This window comes from Cupressus sempervirens, chromosome 1 (assembly GCF_028749045.1).
Source record: "Cupressus sempervirens isolate cs-2001-9-10 chromosome 1, ASM2874904v1, whole genome shotgun sequence".
NCBI classification, from domain to species: domain Eukaryota; kingdom Viridiplantae; phylum Streptophyta; class Pinopsida; order Cupressales; family Cupressaceae; genus Cupressus; species Cupressus sempervirens.
The window spans coordinates 465,024,129-465,038,708 of NC_143118.1; the positions used below are offsets into that span (position 1 = coordinate 465,024,129).

General features: G+C 36.6%; 1 protein-coding gene across 1 annotated transcript in view; it reads right to left on the reverse strand.

Moving 5' to 3' along the window:
• Positions 1–1,234: 1,234 nt before the first annotated feature.
• The window catches only part of LOC149578309 (cytochrome b5-like), a 60,807-nt gene continuing 47,461 nt past the window's right edge, over positions 1,235–14,580 (reverse strand). The window contains exons 3-4 of the mRNA XM_089828215.1: positions 1,858–1,924; positions 1,235–1,747 (exon numbers count right to left, since the gene is read on the reverse strand). Of these exons, the coding sequence (XP_089684341.1) occupies positions 1,479–1,747; positions 1,858–1,924 (336 nt within the window). The 3' untranslated portion in view covers positions 1,235–1,478. The remainder of the gene's footprint in view (positions 1,748–1,857; positions 1,925–14,580) is intronic.

Genomic DNA, 14,580 nt, shown 5'->3' on the forward strand with positions numbered 1-14,580 from the left:
GAATTTTCTTTATAAAATTTTCATTAAATTAAATTGTTAAATTATTTTTTAATTTGACTTAATTATAACACAAAATCACAACAGACCGACAAAACCAAATACAACAACTCAACTGGTAGTCAAAAAACAAAGTCAAACTCTAAGGTCAAAATCACAAATTCACGTCACTTGACGAATTCGGAAAGGTGAAATTAACTCAAATACTTATCCTATTTACTAAAACAATTGGCTTAGGTTAGGATTTGGACTCAAAAGAGTTATCTCCCCACTTATACCATTGAAATACTGTGATAGGGTACACTCATCCTAGCAATCCAGGAAAGTCGATACCCGATACCTACAATCTACATAAAATCCACGCATGTACAAACACAATATTCTAAACTAAATAGGAAATAGCAAGAAGTGGTTCATCATGTAGATCCTGACCAGCAGAGGACTATGACTCCCTTCCTCAACCACATCAGAAACGACAAATATAAAGAAAACATACATGCACACCATACACATGCAAGTATAGGGCAAGTGTCCATGGAAACCGCATCAAAATCATTCATTTAACTAACATCATTCAATAACTGAAAGTCAATACATGAACATATATATTATTATCAAACAATCATGAAATAACTGAAATAACTAGCACTAAAGTAACTCAACATATATATCAACTGACTATGAAATACAATTTATCAATTCCGGTAATCCAACACCACTAATCACAAAACATAATCAGAAAACTGACCTAAAAGAATCCAGCACTACAACAGAAGAGTCAAGCAAGGGTAGGCATTACAGGTAAACCGAATCATATCAAGTAAGAAAACAGAAGAAACAGCAATCTTTTTATCCAAGACAATAGTTGTTTAAGGCTGCTCAATAGCAGATGACTGAGAGTTATGTAATAAGAGGGACAAGACACCTTTAATACTAGGCTGAATTTATTTATAACCCATACATTTGTGACCTGTCAACAAGAAGCTCAGTCAAAATTTTTAGCAATGGTAGAAGTGGTAAAATGCATGAATCTAAAAACCGAAGAAGTTGACTATAGAATTCATCCTTGATATTTATTTTCTTACGTTGTGATTCTCATCTGATGGTGTATGTTTTAACTTTAGCAAGATTCATGCTAGATTTCTTATTGTTTCTTGAGGTATTACTACCTTTCTAATCTGTTCAAGTGTTCAAACATGTCTTTTCATTCACTGACATTTGCAATTAAAAACAAATGTATGGAAATCATTCTGAAGATTCTTGAAATTTCTCAATACTCACAACAGTACATATTTGATAAGGTGTTGGTAACTGGTCAAGCATGTAACTCTTTGAGCTTTGTATGCCCAGAAAACAAAAGATGAAAGGCAAAAAGTCGGATGATTTAATGAACACACATTCAGTGCAGTTATATGGAAAGCGTCCAACTTAAAACCTGTATAAAATTAATGAATACCAAATATAGGAACAAGGCTCAAGTATTAGAAGTATTCATTCACCAGAGCTGCAGCTATCAGCACTATGGCACCAGGGGTCCATCTAATATTCACAACAAAATTCATCAAAAATAAGAGGACAAAGTATATCATAATCCTTTCAAAATTTCGTGAACTTCTCTGATCATCCTCCAAATACTCTACTTTTTCATTCTCAGGTATTTGTTTTATATATCCAACACAATAGGGTTTTAGGAGAGCTCTAGCATTGTTGCTGTGACCAACATTCTCAAAACTCTGTGTAGCATCACCTCCTAGACATCCAGTGTACAGTCACAAAATCCATCAGCCTCACTTGTAATATCTGGATTAACAATATAATTCCTAGTTGAATTTGGTCTCTGAAAATGAAGGACTTTCTCACCTGAAGCCTTCAAGAGAACTTCATAGCCACCAGGGTGCTCATGCATATAGTCTGAGACATCGTAGACCTGTAAAACGGTGGAGATGTCAGATATGATGTACCTCTTATTCCAATTGTCTGGTATTATTGGAGAAACTGCTCCCTAACAGACTAAATTCTTCACAAAATCTCCACCCATGGTTTCAAATGACGTCCAATATATTTTTCATGTTCTAGGTACTTGTATTTTTTTAAGTAGCTCATCTCCCTCACGTCCCAGTTTTAAAATATAGCCATTAGCTATAACTATCAAATCTTATTTTCAACTTGGAAAATAGAATTTATTTTATTCTCCACTAATAACTGCAATGCATTAATGGGACTGAAGGTCAACTTGTGTTTGTTTCTTAATTCAACAATTTACATTTTTTAAACCTTCTAAAAAAATCCCTCAATCATTTTTTCAAGAAGGGTAAGGAGAAGCTGAACCCAAAGACCTCCATGCTATAATACCTCATTGTTTGTCAATTTCACTCAACCAGGTTTTAAGATTGACATTTGCTTGCACTTTTTTGTGTTTTTGATTAAGGAAGAATGGATTTTACAAGGACTTGAAATCACATAGTATAACAGATTATAAAAAAATAATAAATATTCATAAAAAGGACCACTACGATAAGAAAGCTGCAGAACAGAAAGTAGCAAAAAGGACAGCAGCGACAAAACAAAAGCAGCAAAAAACCATCACCAGAAACACAACATTTTTTTTTTAGGGTTGGGCCTCCTTTGACTTACAAGTTTAAAACATAACCATCAATTTTATATGGAACCCACATATCTATGTTAGATGTAAGTAGAAAAAATATCAAAAATAGTCATTTAATGGGATGAGCAGAAAAATTTTAAATCAGAAAGCTAGTTTGTGGAAGCTGTCCACAGAGGGGTTTTCCAAATGAAATTTTGATAGTGCAGTTAATCATGATCCAGGGCCTACAGGAGTGGATTTTGTGGTGAGGTCTTATGATGGCTCATTCATTTTAAGTGGTTCTTTTTGTTTGGATCAAAGATGAATAACAAAGCTAAAGCAGTGGCACTTCTGAAAGGGCTTGTGATGGCTAGTTCTCTAAGTTGCAACTCTTTAGAAGTATAAGGAGAATCCCACATTATCATCAAGGTTGCCAGAACAAATGTTTGAAAGATTGGAGATTGAGAAGATTCTTGCCAGAGATTCTTCTTATCAGTGATGGTTTCAACAAGAATAATTATAATGAAAGGAAGTCAAGGTGCAAATGCTCCAACGCTAATCAAATCAGGAGAATGAATGCAAAAACTCATAAACCATTAAAGAGTTGCAGTTTAGATGCATTTCAAACTTAAATTACAGAATAAATAATCTAAACCATAACACTAGATTTACATGGGAAAACCCTTCCAAGAAAAAACCCCCACTCCAAAACACAGAACTCAAATGTATTACCAGCAACAAGAGTTGCAATATAGTGCACAAAGCCAACTCATTGTAGGAGTAGAAACAACAAAGTATTCTGGAGCAATTCCATCAACATAACACTCAAAAAAAACATCACCCTGTCATACAAAATATTCTAAGGCACCAAGTATCCATAGAGCTCACACATGAAGAGTGGACACCCATAGTTATACAAAATATTCAAAGGCACCAAGTATTCATAGAGCTCACACATGAAGAGTGGACACCCATAGTTTTGAAAGCCAACAACTGCATCTTCATCAATAGACAATTTTTCATATGCAAGGCACCTTCGACATAGCGCCTGCAAAATCCAAGATTAGGCCTTCCCTTTGCATGTAGTGATTTGTCAAATATGAACTCAGTGATAAATGTCAGCTGCTAAAAATAACTATTTCTGACTCTTACAACGGACTAGCTGTCATAGTCCCACCATAGCAACATATGACACTTGCCAAGTAAAATATAGATTCTCAAAGGTTGGTGCCAATTTCCTAGGAAAGAACTTTTTCATAGTCATCACCCACCAAATAGGGCGCAACCTCATCAAGATGACCCACAAAGTGAAATGGCAAAATATAAGTTATCAACTTGGGATATAATCCACATGCATCACATAATTAAGTAAATCATTCTCATTAGGACTAAGATTGAGACAACTTAATCCCAACATATAAGCATTGTTTTGAAGCTTGATCGTATTGTGGACACACTTATGAACAGCAGATTATCTGAACTTCCATTACAAGCAAAACATAATAATGATCAAGGATTTGTGTAATCAAAGATTTATTACAAATCAAAAAGCCTATTAGGACTACTTCTCCACATCCTACTTTCCACTCACCCACATTATAATACTTGACTATCCCCTCTTAACTTTTGTGCTAATTATTATGAGCTGCAATTTGAAGGAGCACTGACCAACTCCTGCAGGTAGGACTCATGCTGATACACTAGCGAGTCATTAATTGGTGCAAAAGCATTAGTGTTTAAACTAAGTCTAGAATCTTGGATTTTCCACACTATCTTTGTTGTTTCATTTCTTGTGCATGCGGGTGAAGTGCTTTAGCTTTCTGAGACTGGGCAATGAAGAGGAGTATCAGTGGACCCAAATGTCCTATAGTGGAGGCATCAACAATTGATGCCGAAAAAATTTTGAATCTCAAATTTGGTGAATTTTGTTTACAAAATTCTGGGCAGGGAAGGACTAACTGACTTTGGGGCATACATGCCTGACGATTTTGTTCCTTGAATCTTAAACAGGGTGATCATGTTCCTAATGAAATTCTGCATTCTGAAAGGAATCATTCACTCTTTAGAGGCGGTTCTAGTGGCTGAGTGCTCAAATGAAGGTGGTCAGGATTTGGGGGAGGTGGCTATTTGCTTCCAAATTAAAGAGGGCATTGTAGCTCTTAAGAAGGCAAAGAATTAGTTGTCCAAGATGCATGCAGAGCTGGCTTTGTTTGCAGGAAATTTTGCACTGTTTGTAGACAATCTCAGAGTTATTGTTAGAGATGGTTGCTTAGAAATCTCAACTCTTTTTACTCCTGCTCTTCGAATCAAGGTAGATGCAGGAACATCTAGGGTGAAAATAGTAGTATTATATCATCAAAAAACATATTATTTCACATTTGTTTATTTTCTTTCAAGTTCACAATAATGTTTGTAGTACGTAATAAAGTAATGTTGTGTTTAGAACTAGTTAAGCTTTGCTCCTACCGATGCTCTCTTCGTGCAAGGGTTTCAGGATCCTACCACCCTACCTTCCTTCGCGATACTTCCGAAATAGCCAAGTTGACTATACCTTCTATTGTGTTTTCAATCAACCTTTCTTCGATTTGGTTTGTACTCAGGGAGTGGTTCATCAATCCCCTCAAGTTGCAACGTCTTTCCTCTGTTGGTAGAGGCAGAGATTTCGCAGGGCGGCTTCCTCCTAGGTCTCTTCTTCTGCCACTCACTAGAGATATTATTTTGGAAGCAGGGGCATGAATTGTTTTAGTGTCTAGTTATCTTCCTTAGATTGTCATGCTCCTCAAGTTCCCTTGTCCTCTCGGCAAATTGTTGGAGCACTTGTTGTCTTCTTCGTTCTCTTTCCATTTCTGCTCTTTCTTCTTCCATGCATACCAAATTTCTTGCCAATAGTCGAGGGATTTGTCCAAGTAGATCATACAATGTTGGTGGTACTAAAAGCTCATCCCATACCATGCTCTTTGGAACCGCCCTCTCAGGCTTCCCTTTGCACATACTGGTTCAACTAAAACCTCCCAGGGCACCACCAGATCTTGTGTCACCTAATCTTCTCTTGTTATTTCCTTCTTTTCTTCGTCACTTTTTTTACTTGTATCCATGGTAGGAAGGGTCTTCCCATTATTCCATCCTTCCTACTCGACGACCCCCAGGTTTGGATTTAGGCAACAACGCCAAACTGTAGAATGGATATCAATGCACAATATACAGAGTAAAATAACATGGATTCAATATTACCAACAGAACATTCATTACCAAAATACCAAATGCCAAGAAAATATTATTGCTTTATTGATTACCAAAAACATGAGTACATTATCCATAATCCAAAGTTCTTATATCATGGTGGGTTGGTTGGGAAAACCAACAAACGCATTCCCTCGCTTCCTAACTACCCAACCCTGACAAAGCTTAACTAGTTCTAAACACAACATTACTTTATTACATACTACAATGTTCTAGTCATCAATTGATCACTACAACTTGTGGTTTTTATTGCAAAAGCATATTAAACTCCCAAATTCATTAACAAGCATATTGCAAACCAATGTTTCAACCATATGGCAATTGTACAAGCTTTGAGGAAACAAACTCATTGATCCTAAGGAAAATAATGGTATGAACCACATCAAGATCCAATGCATATTTTTCACCAATTCATTCTATAAGTCTTCTAACCACACACAACTAAAATACATATTTCTTGTGGCATCAAGTTTTACACCACCTTGCAGCCAACACAAGTGATTACTAGGACTAAAGGCTCGCTAAATAAGCATCACACATGATCATTTAAAATCAATTAACAAGTCAAGGATGAGAATTACAAGTGGGTTAAATTCTTCAATGGCAAAACCAAAATTTTTGCATGGCAATGTCATTCGAATATTTTGTAATACACGCATATTGACATGTATATATCCAAGGTGAAGCCCTCATTTTTTGAGCCTATTGCAGAAAACCCTAATGTATTTCCAACTCATGAATCAATACAGATCAATTCTATCATCTATTGTTACACTGAATTTCACAGCCTATATTCTGCATTTGTTTTGTACAGTAGGATATCCTTAATTGGAACGTTCAGCCATGACTGCATCAATTGATATGAAAGCATTGCTTTGAATCCTCAGGATCAAGGGTTTCTACCTATAAATAGATTGATGAACCAAGGCAGCCAACAAGAAGCTTGTAAACAAAGCAGGGTATGTGAGGCAATTTACAAGAGTGATTATGGACAAACTGTTAACCTTGAGGCAGTTTACATCAAAACCAAGGGTAAGATGCCTACACGAAGAGGACAAAGTTTTGTTGATGTTGAAGAAGGAAAAGAAGATGAGTGTTCAAAACCCTAGAAACGATGAAAGCAATGATAAAGAGATTGAATAATGTAACAACTACCAAATAAGATGTAGAAGATCAAGAAGAAGAAGAAGAATCAAGTAAAAATGTTGAAAGCCATCTCCAAACTTGTAGAAAGCAGAGTTATTTTTGCTAGCTATTATATTACTTTCATTCTTGAGGAACCGATTGCCTAGAAAATATTTTGAATATTAGGAAATTGTAGATTCTAACAGAGAAAGATTTTCTATGCCTAAATTAAAAGGACATGTTCATGTTAGAGAAGATAAAAAATTGGAGTAGGCTGTTGACAGAAGTAAAAAAGTCAATTCATACTTGACAATTATAAGTTGGAATTGTTAAAAGGTTTGCAAAATTTGAGACAAAACAGAAAATAATGAAGATATATACTAAGAATTCTATAAGACAATTTAGGAAGAATTAAGCATAGTGAGATCGCAAATAATAGAAGCAGCATATCAACTTGCAATAGAAGAGAAACAGAACAAAATATTTGAAAACAAACAAAACTGACCAAGATGGAGGTGGTGATTTCCAAGAGCAAAATCTCAGTATAGTAAATAATGATCTTATAATGATGCAAAAGTAAGACGGAGTGGCAGTACAAAACATTATAACAGTGATACACCATAAAATGGAGGAGAAAGCAGTAATTTTTATCACAATGATAGTACTTCATACTGCAATGATTGAATGTATACTGAAAAGGCGAAGGAAGATATTCCACAAGAGGTGGAAAACATTTCAAAGCAAGCTGTTTTAGATGTGGAGTAAAAGGTCACAAAGCATTTGAGGGTTCCCTAAGTCAGAGGAGTACCAACCACATACACTGATGAAGAGCCCAACACATGAAAAAATCAAATAGATTTATCTATAAGAGGTGGATCACTTATCGTGATGAGAGTATTTCTGAAGGCAAAAGGCATGGAGGAAGACGAACCAATGCAAAGAAAGAACTTGTTCAAAATATTCCATAAGTTGAAGCAAGTGTTGCAAATTTATATTGACAATGATCGACAACAAAAAATCTAGTATCATAGCAAATGATGAACAAGCTAAAATTGAAGAGGGAATGCCCTAATCTTTGCAAATTTTCATTATTAAAGAAAGAGATACAGTGTCAATGAGTGAACAATGCTTGGTGAAATTTAGGATAAGGGCATATCATGATGGATTTTTCTGACATATGATGCCAATGGATTCATCATTAGATGTTGGGTAGCAATGGTAGTATGAAGGGACAAATGTACATGATGGAAGAAAGAACACTTAATGAAGAAAGTTGACAAGAAACATTAGGAGAAAGAACACTTACACTATGATGAATGTTGACAAGAAACATTCTTTGGTACCTTCAAAACAAAAGGAAAACCAATTTGTGATGACACCAGAACATGTTAAGTGTATGGAAGTTCTTAGATGGCCTGAACAAGAAAATGTGTTTTGTGCCGATTCCTATAATACAAATCAATGCAAATGAAGGAAAAGCACCAACTAGAAATTTCAAAATTACTGATAGAGCATAACGAAATTTTATCAGACAATATGCTGGATGGGTAACTACAAGCTAGGAGCATCAGTCATCAGCAAGTTTGTTGAATAAGGCAGTGTATATCATAATTGAAAAACTCCCACTTGGATATCAGTTGACAAGCCCCAAAACTTTAAGAATTGGGGGAAAACTAGGCAATAACTTGACACTTTTATCAAACATTTTAAAACAGCTAAAGTTTTTAAACTATTCTTCAAAAGCACACATATTGGTAAATTGCTGAATTTGTAGAGCACATTGCAGATTTCCACCATATATAAATCAAAACTAGAGTTTAATACATATCATAGACCAAAAACCACGTTTAACTAATAAATGGGTAACAATGCTACTTCCACTAGCTATGTCATTTGTAGAAATTGCCTTATTTAAACAGATTTTTGGAAAATTGTGGTATGTGTGATAATGTTGTCTAAGATAGCATTCCCAAGAGTCACATCCCGATTCCTTGTCACCCTCTCATTGTAATCAGGTTTCTAAGCAGGAAATAAATCAGTGTGAAATTTTGACTGCAAGTGAGAACTGGATGCGTTATTAACCAGAAATTGTGATCTTTTCCATTGATTTGTAAGTTTTACAAGAAAAATGGCAACCAATTTTACAAAAAACTTGTTGGCAAATAATTGGATGAGTTATTCTCTTGGTAATCTAGTTTGCAAGTACTTGGGGATCACCTTGTGGTGTAGTGGTGACTTGGTTGTACTGTTACTGGTGCCACCAAGGTTCAAATCCACGCTTGCCCCAAAACAGTGTTAATTTTGGTTGGGCCCACCTTGGTTGCCGTGCATGGTGGTGGATAGGTGCATGCATATGGCATACTCATGATGGAGATTATGGTATTGAGGCCACTCGCCAATGGAGATGGAGAGACCAATAGTCAACTTTCAAGATCGCCGTTGGGCTAGGAGTGCCCACAGAGAACGTCTATAGACTTGAATGTACTAAAATAACAATCAAGTATAGATTCTTGTTGCCAGGAATGGATGATATATTGGATTGTTTGAGTGGCACAAGCCTTTAACCAAGGCTGATTTGAAATGTCATTGTCACCATATTAAAATCAATAAATGAGATGTGTAATGCCCCACAAAGGAACACCTAAAACAAAGGGATTAAATATGCACATAACAAAAAAGAATTTGAAACATGGAACAAACATCATGCAATCAATGTGAATCACATAACCATTAATGTATGCATGATACACCATGCAAGAGAATACATCACGATCGTCACACAGTCATACACAAACAGAAAATTAAACTAACACTTCCAAAGGTTCCAAGACAACTCAATATCATATCAGAAGGGAGTACACACATTCATGAGGTTGCCCCACAAGGATTCGGACAACATCCATGAATCACAAGAGGCTAAGCCGGTAAGAACCCATGGCTATACTAAGAGGAGACTGACCATCCTCGGACTACATCTAAGGTTCATTTTAAACCCAAAGTACATGTTCCTAACATGGTTACGCATACATGTTCATTGCCAATTATCCACAATCATAAATAATAAGACAAGCAATGATTCTCAAAAGATTGTGCATAAGAGAAAGACTCTGCAAGAAGGAAAAGGCACAACCAAGTTGCCACATAATGTAATGTCCCCTTTAGGGACAATAGGAATTGTAAAGTTAATTTCATATGATATTAAATTTGGCTTATGAAATTTAAAGCAAATTTATAAAATGGGTCCATTTAATATTATAAAGGGGGGTTTATAAGATGACAAAAGAAGAAGAGGACGAAAAGACAAAGAAGTCAAGACTGAAGAGTCACAGCTTGATGCTTAAAAGAAGGGAGACTCATGTTTTTTGGGTTAGGCTTGATTTATGATTCAGATTTCAGTTTCTCTCTTGCAAGAATTATTCGGAAAGCTCCATCTTTCAACCAACGTGAGGACGTAAACCCTCGTGCCGATAGACAATAGACACAAACCCATTATCTGTGGAGATGCCACATCAAGTGTCTCGCGTGCACTTACAGGTTATTTTCTTAGTAGTCCAATTTGACTATAAAATTGTGTTTAAGATTGGACTTTTTGAACACTACTTATTGTATTGTTGATGTATAATGCAATAACATATTTCAAAGTATTTTATGAGAATTTGTTGGTTTATAATGCTGGTTTGTAATGCAACTTCATATGCTTATGTTGTAAGAATTGTCTAGTTGAAAATCAGGTAAATGTCCATTTGGGATATTTTAGTGGTATCAGAGCCTCGAACCTGCTATCCTGTTGAGTATAGCCAGAATTTTGATCAGAATTTAGTTGCAGATATACAAAGAGTGTATGCAGTTACGAAATTCTAAAATTTCTATCAAAGATAGTTTTAGAATAGGGCTTGTATTAGAGAGAAAGTTTCAGGAAACAAGATAAGATAATATTATTAATTTCCAACAAAAGACCACAAAGGGTCTATAGGACTGAGAGCTATAACCAAGAGGCTAACAACAACAAAAACACCAAACAGTATCTAAGAAAAGCGAAACAAGAAACAAGAGAGAGAGAGAGAGAGAGAGAGAGAGAGAGAGAGAGAGAGAGGCCGAGACGAAGACTAGGAGTCTTTCCTTGGCAAAAAGAAAGCAGTCACAGAAGGATAAGACTGTGAGTAGGTAGGAGCCCTGGACTGTCTCAATGAACTTGTGGAAGAATGTCACTGACGTAGATAACCACTGCGGGGCCTAACAGATCTAGAATGGCCATTAGAGCTAGAAGAACTAGACGACCTTTTCACACCACGTAAAGGAAATAAGGGTGTGAAAAAGGCAATAAAGAGCTAATTAGAGGCATGCTAGTGAGGAAGTAGAGACTGTAATATACTAGCACGGAGCAAAGTAACCTTCTTAAGATAAAGAGCAAGACATCGTTGGTCACAATAATGGAAGAAGGCTAAGAGAGAACAACAGTCGCAGAACAAACAATGAAATCTCCCTCTGATCTCATAATAGATAGGGCATCGGAAGATAAAGTGAGTCTCCGTCTCAATCTCATCAAATGTACACAACTTACAAATATGTTCCTCTCTGTCGATATGATGATCTATCTGAGGACAAAGAAGATGAGAACCAACTCTAAAAGACCCCAGAGAGATACGCAGGGCATGACACCACCATCAAGAAAGATAACTAGGACAAACAATGATCCCATCCCTAATCTCTAGAAAATGTTCTGCATAGATAGTCATCCTTGGGCATAAACCACCATGAGGGTTGGTCCAGGTAGCGGTACTGTACTGTCTATAAATATCAAGTCTGACATGCTCATTCAACTCCTGCCAAGATGGGAGGAGATAAGCAGGAGCATTCAATGAGAACTGATAAGGAGGAAGACGATCAATATCAATACTAATCGAGCTAAGCAAAGAAGATGCCTGAGCATACCAGCAACGAGCCCGAGAGCTAGTATCAAAACTCGCAATAGCAACAGAAGAGCAATAAGCCAGATAGGAGTATCTATCACATTCACCAACAAAATCCGCAAAACCACAAAGGCGATGAAGGAACCAAATCAAATAAAAAATGGCCACAAGACTAAAAGGATGAACACCAAACTCGGCAAAAATAATACTATGAGTGAACCCGTAACATCTGATGATGCGCCGAAGGAGCAAAGTCTAAACCCTCTCAATCGAGGCCCAATCAAAACCAAGAAGAGAAGACCCCCAAACCACAAAACCATAAAGAACAGTTGGTCGAACAAGGGAATCCAAGAGGGATAGCTTGGATGAGATGTCCTAAAAATGGTGTCTGAAACATTGTTTCTCAAGCATAGCAAGAGAACCCATACGCTTACTAACTCTAGACTGAATAGCCAGCCTCAAACTGTAGCGGGGCTTGGAAAACTTCACTCCAAGATAGATGTAAGATGAAGTAATCTCAATCTCCTATCCTTGAAAATAGAAGTGAAGATGAGAGGTCTTTAGGCAATTAAAGATCATAACACGAATCTTACTCAGGTTAACTGTAAGCTGTCTCTAAACACAAAAAGAAGCCAAACCATCTAGGAGTCTCTGTAAACTCTCAAGAGAAAAAGCAAGAAGAATCACATCATCTGCAAAAAGAAGAATGGAGATCAAGACCTGGTGTAAGTAGCAACCATCTCCCAGAAGCGAAGATTTTAAAAGGAAATCCTCAAGCTTTGTAAAAACCCTTAGCCAACTGGAACTAACTATTGTAAATGAGAACAATCTTGATATTCTGTGTTTATTAATTTTCTAAATTTTTGTATATTTTTTTGGAATATATATGATAGCAACACAGAAATAAAGCATAGAGAATTTATTGCTCAAAGTTTGCCCAATTCGAAAAGACGAATACAATGCATAATGGGTTTCATAACCACACAATTTGAAAGTATTAAGAACCTGATTTCATTTACTAAACTTGGTCGAATCTCAATTTGGATTGTCAATGTGCCAAGACTATGACAATGTACAAGCTATAACTGATGCACATCACCAGCATTGCTATGATGCACCGCTAGCAAAAGTGCCCCAAATAGCACTCAGCCATCCCACAAACTTCCAATGCAAGGCAGTCTAATCTTAATCCCGGACTGCTCCTAATTGTGGGCTACGACCAACTGAGCATGACGTCCAAGTGTATTACAAATCATAGGTGGTTCCAAAAAGACGTAAGTCCATGTGGAGAGTTGGAATTGCATTTGTTTCTACCCAGCCTGATTTGCTAGTCCAACTACTTTCATCTCACAACTTGGCGTCTAGTTGATATCTCAGATGCAGCCCAATAATGAAGAACGACAGCTTCCAATACCTTTAAACAATTATTAAATCGACTGCCAAATTGTATACATTACAATCGATTCCCTCCAGAAATAATCTCCGTAGCCACAGTGATCACAGTTGGAGAATTCCAACAATTGTTTACCTCAGCACAACTATCAATGATGAATCTTAGAATTACAACGCCAATCTCCTAGACACAGAAAATGATAGATAGGAGTCTTGGCCAGTAAAACAACTATACATCAGCAGTGACTTCAAACATCAGAAACTCTTATACATTAGCAAGGGCTCGCAATTCAAAGCTCAAGAAAAGTCACAAAGGCACAAAATCAAATATATATTCAACCGCATTTTTTCCCAATGAAAAGAGCTCTCATTTATAAGCTTTTCATTTGCAAAAGTTTCCATAAAATTCCACTTCAGTAAACGTGGAAGTTTCCCAAAAGAACTCAACACTAGAAGCTTTCCAACTTGCTTTTTAGAAATATCTCTTTAAGTCATTATTATAATAATATAAACATTATTATAATAATGCAACTCATTGAATAAATAACTAAGAGCTCATGTAATTATTAACCTAATCAACCACAGATGACAACCAACTGCCAAGCCATCCACTGCACTAGTAAAAATAGCAACAGCCCATAATAGACTTACTAAAAATAGTATGTGATCAACTCAGACCCCCAAAACAACCTGTCAGCTCACGAGGGTTGCTATGATGAGCTAGCTCAATCAACTGCACAGACGGGCCAAAAATGGGGACATTACAAGCCCATCATTGTACAAACTGAACAAAGTTGGGGAGAGAGGACATCCCTACTTAACATCAATGGTGCTATAGATTGGAGCTGAGAAACCATCAGGAGTCTTGAATCTACCCACCACAGTCTCGTATAATCTCATGATAGCAGTAAGTAACATCTCAGAAATCCCAATATCTCGAAGCCTTTGAAATAAAGCCATCTTGGGAATAGAGTCAAAAGCCTTGCGAAAATCAACAAAGCAATAGTAAACTTTCTCCGATCTGTGTCTAGCCTCTTCAATAATAGCTCGTAAAGTGAAAATATGATCCATGGTCTGATAATCATCTTGGAAACCAGCCTGAGGTTCTCTAGATAATATAGCATTGAGGTTGTGGCATACAGTTTGGCAAATGTGTGTCCGATCATAATGGTTCTATAATTCCCAAGGTCAGAAACAAAGCCAGCCTTATGAATTGGGTAAATCAGGTGCCTGGACCAAGAAACCAGAAACCCAATACAAATCACCTTATTGAAGAGAATAGAGAGATAGGGGCCCAGAATGGAAGCACCAAACTTGAAGAGTTCGGCCTGG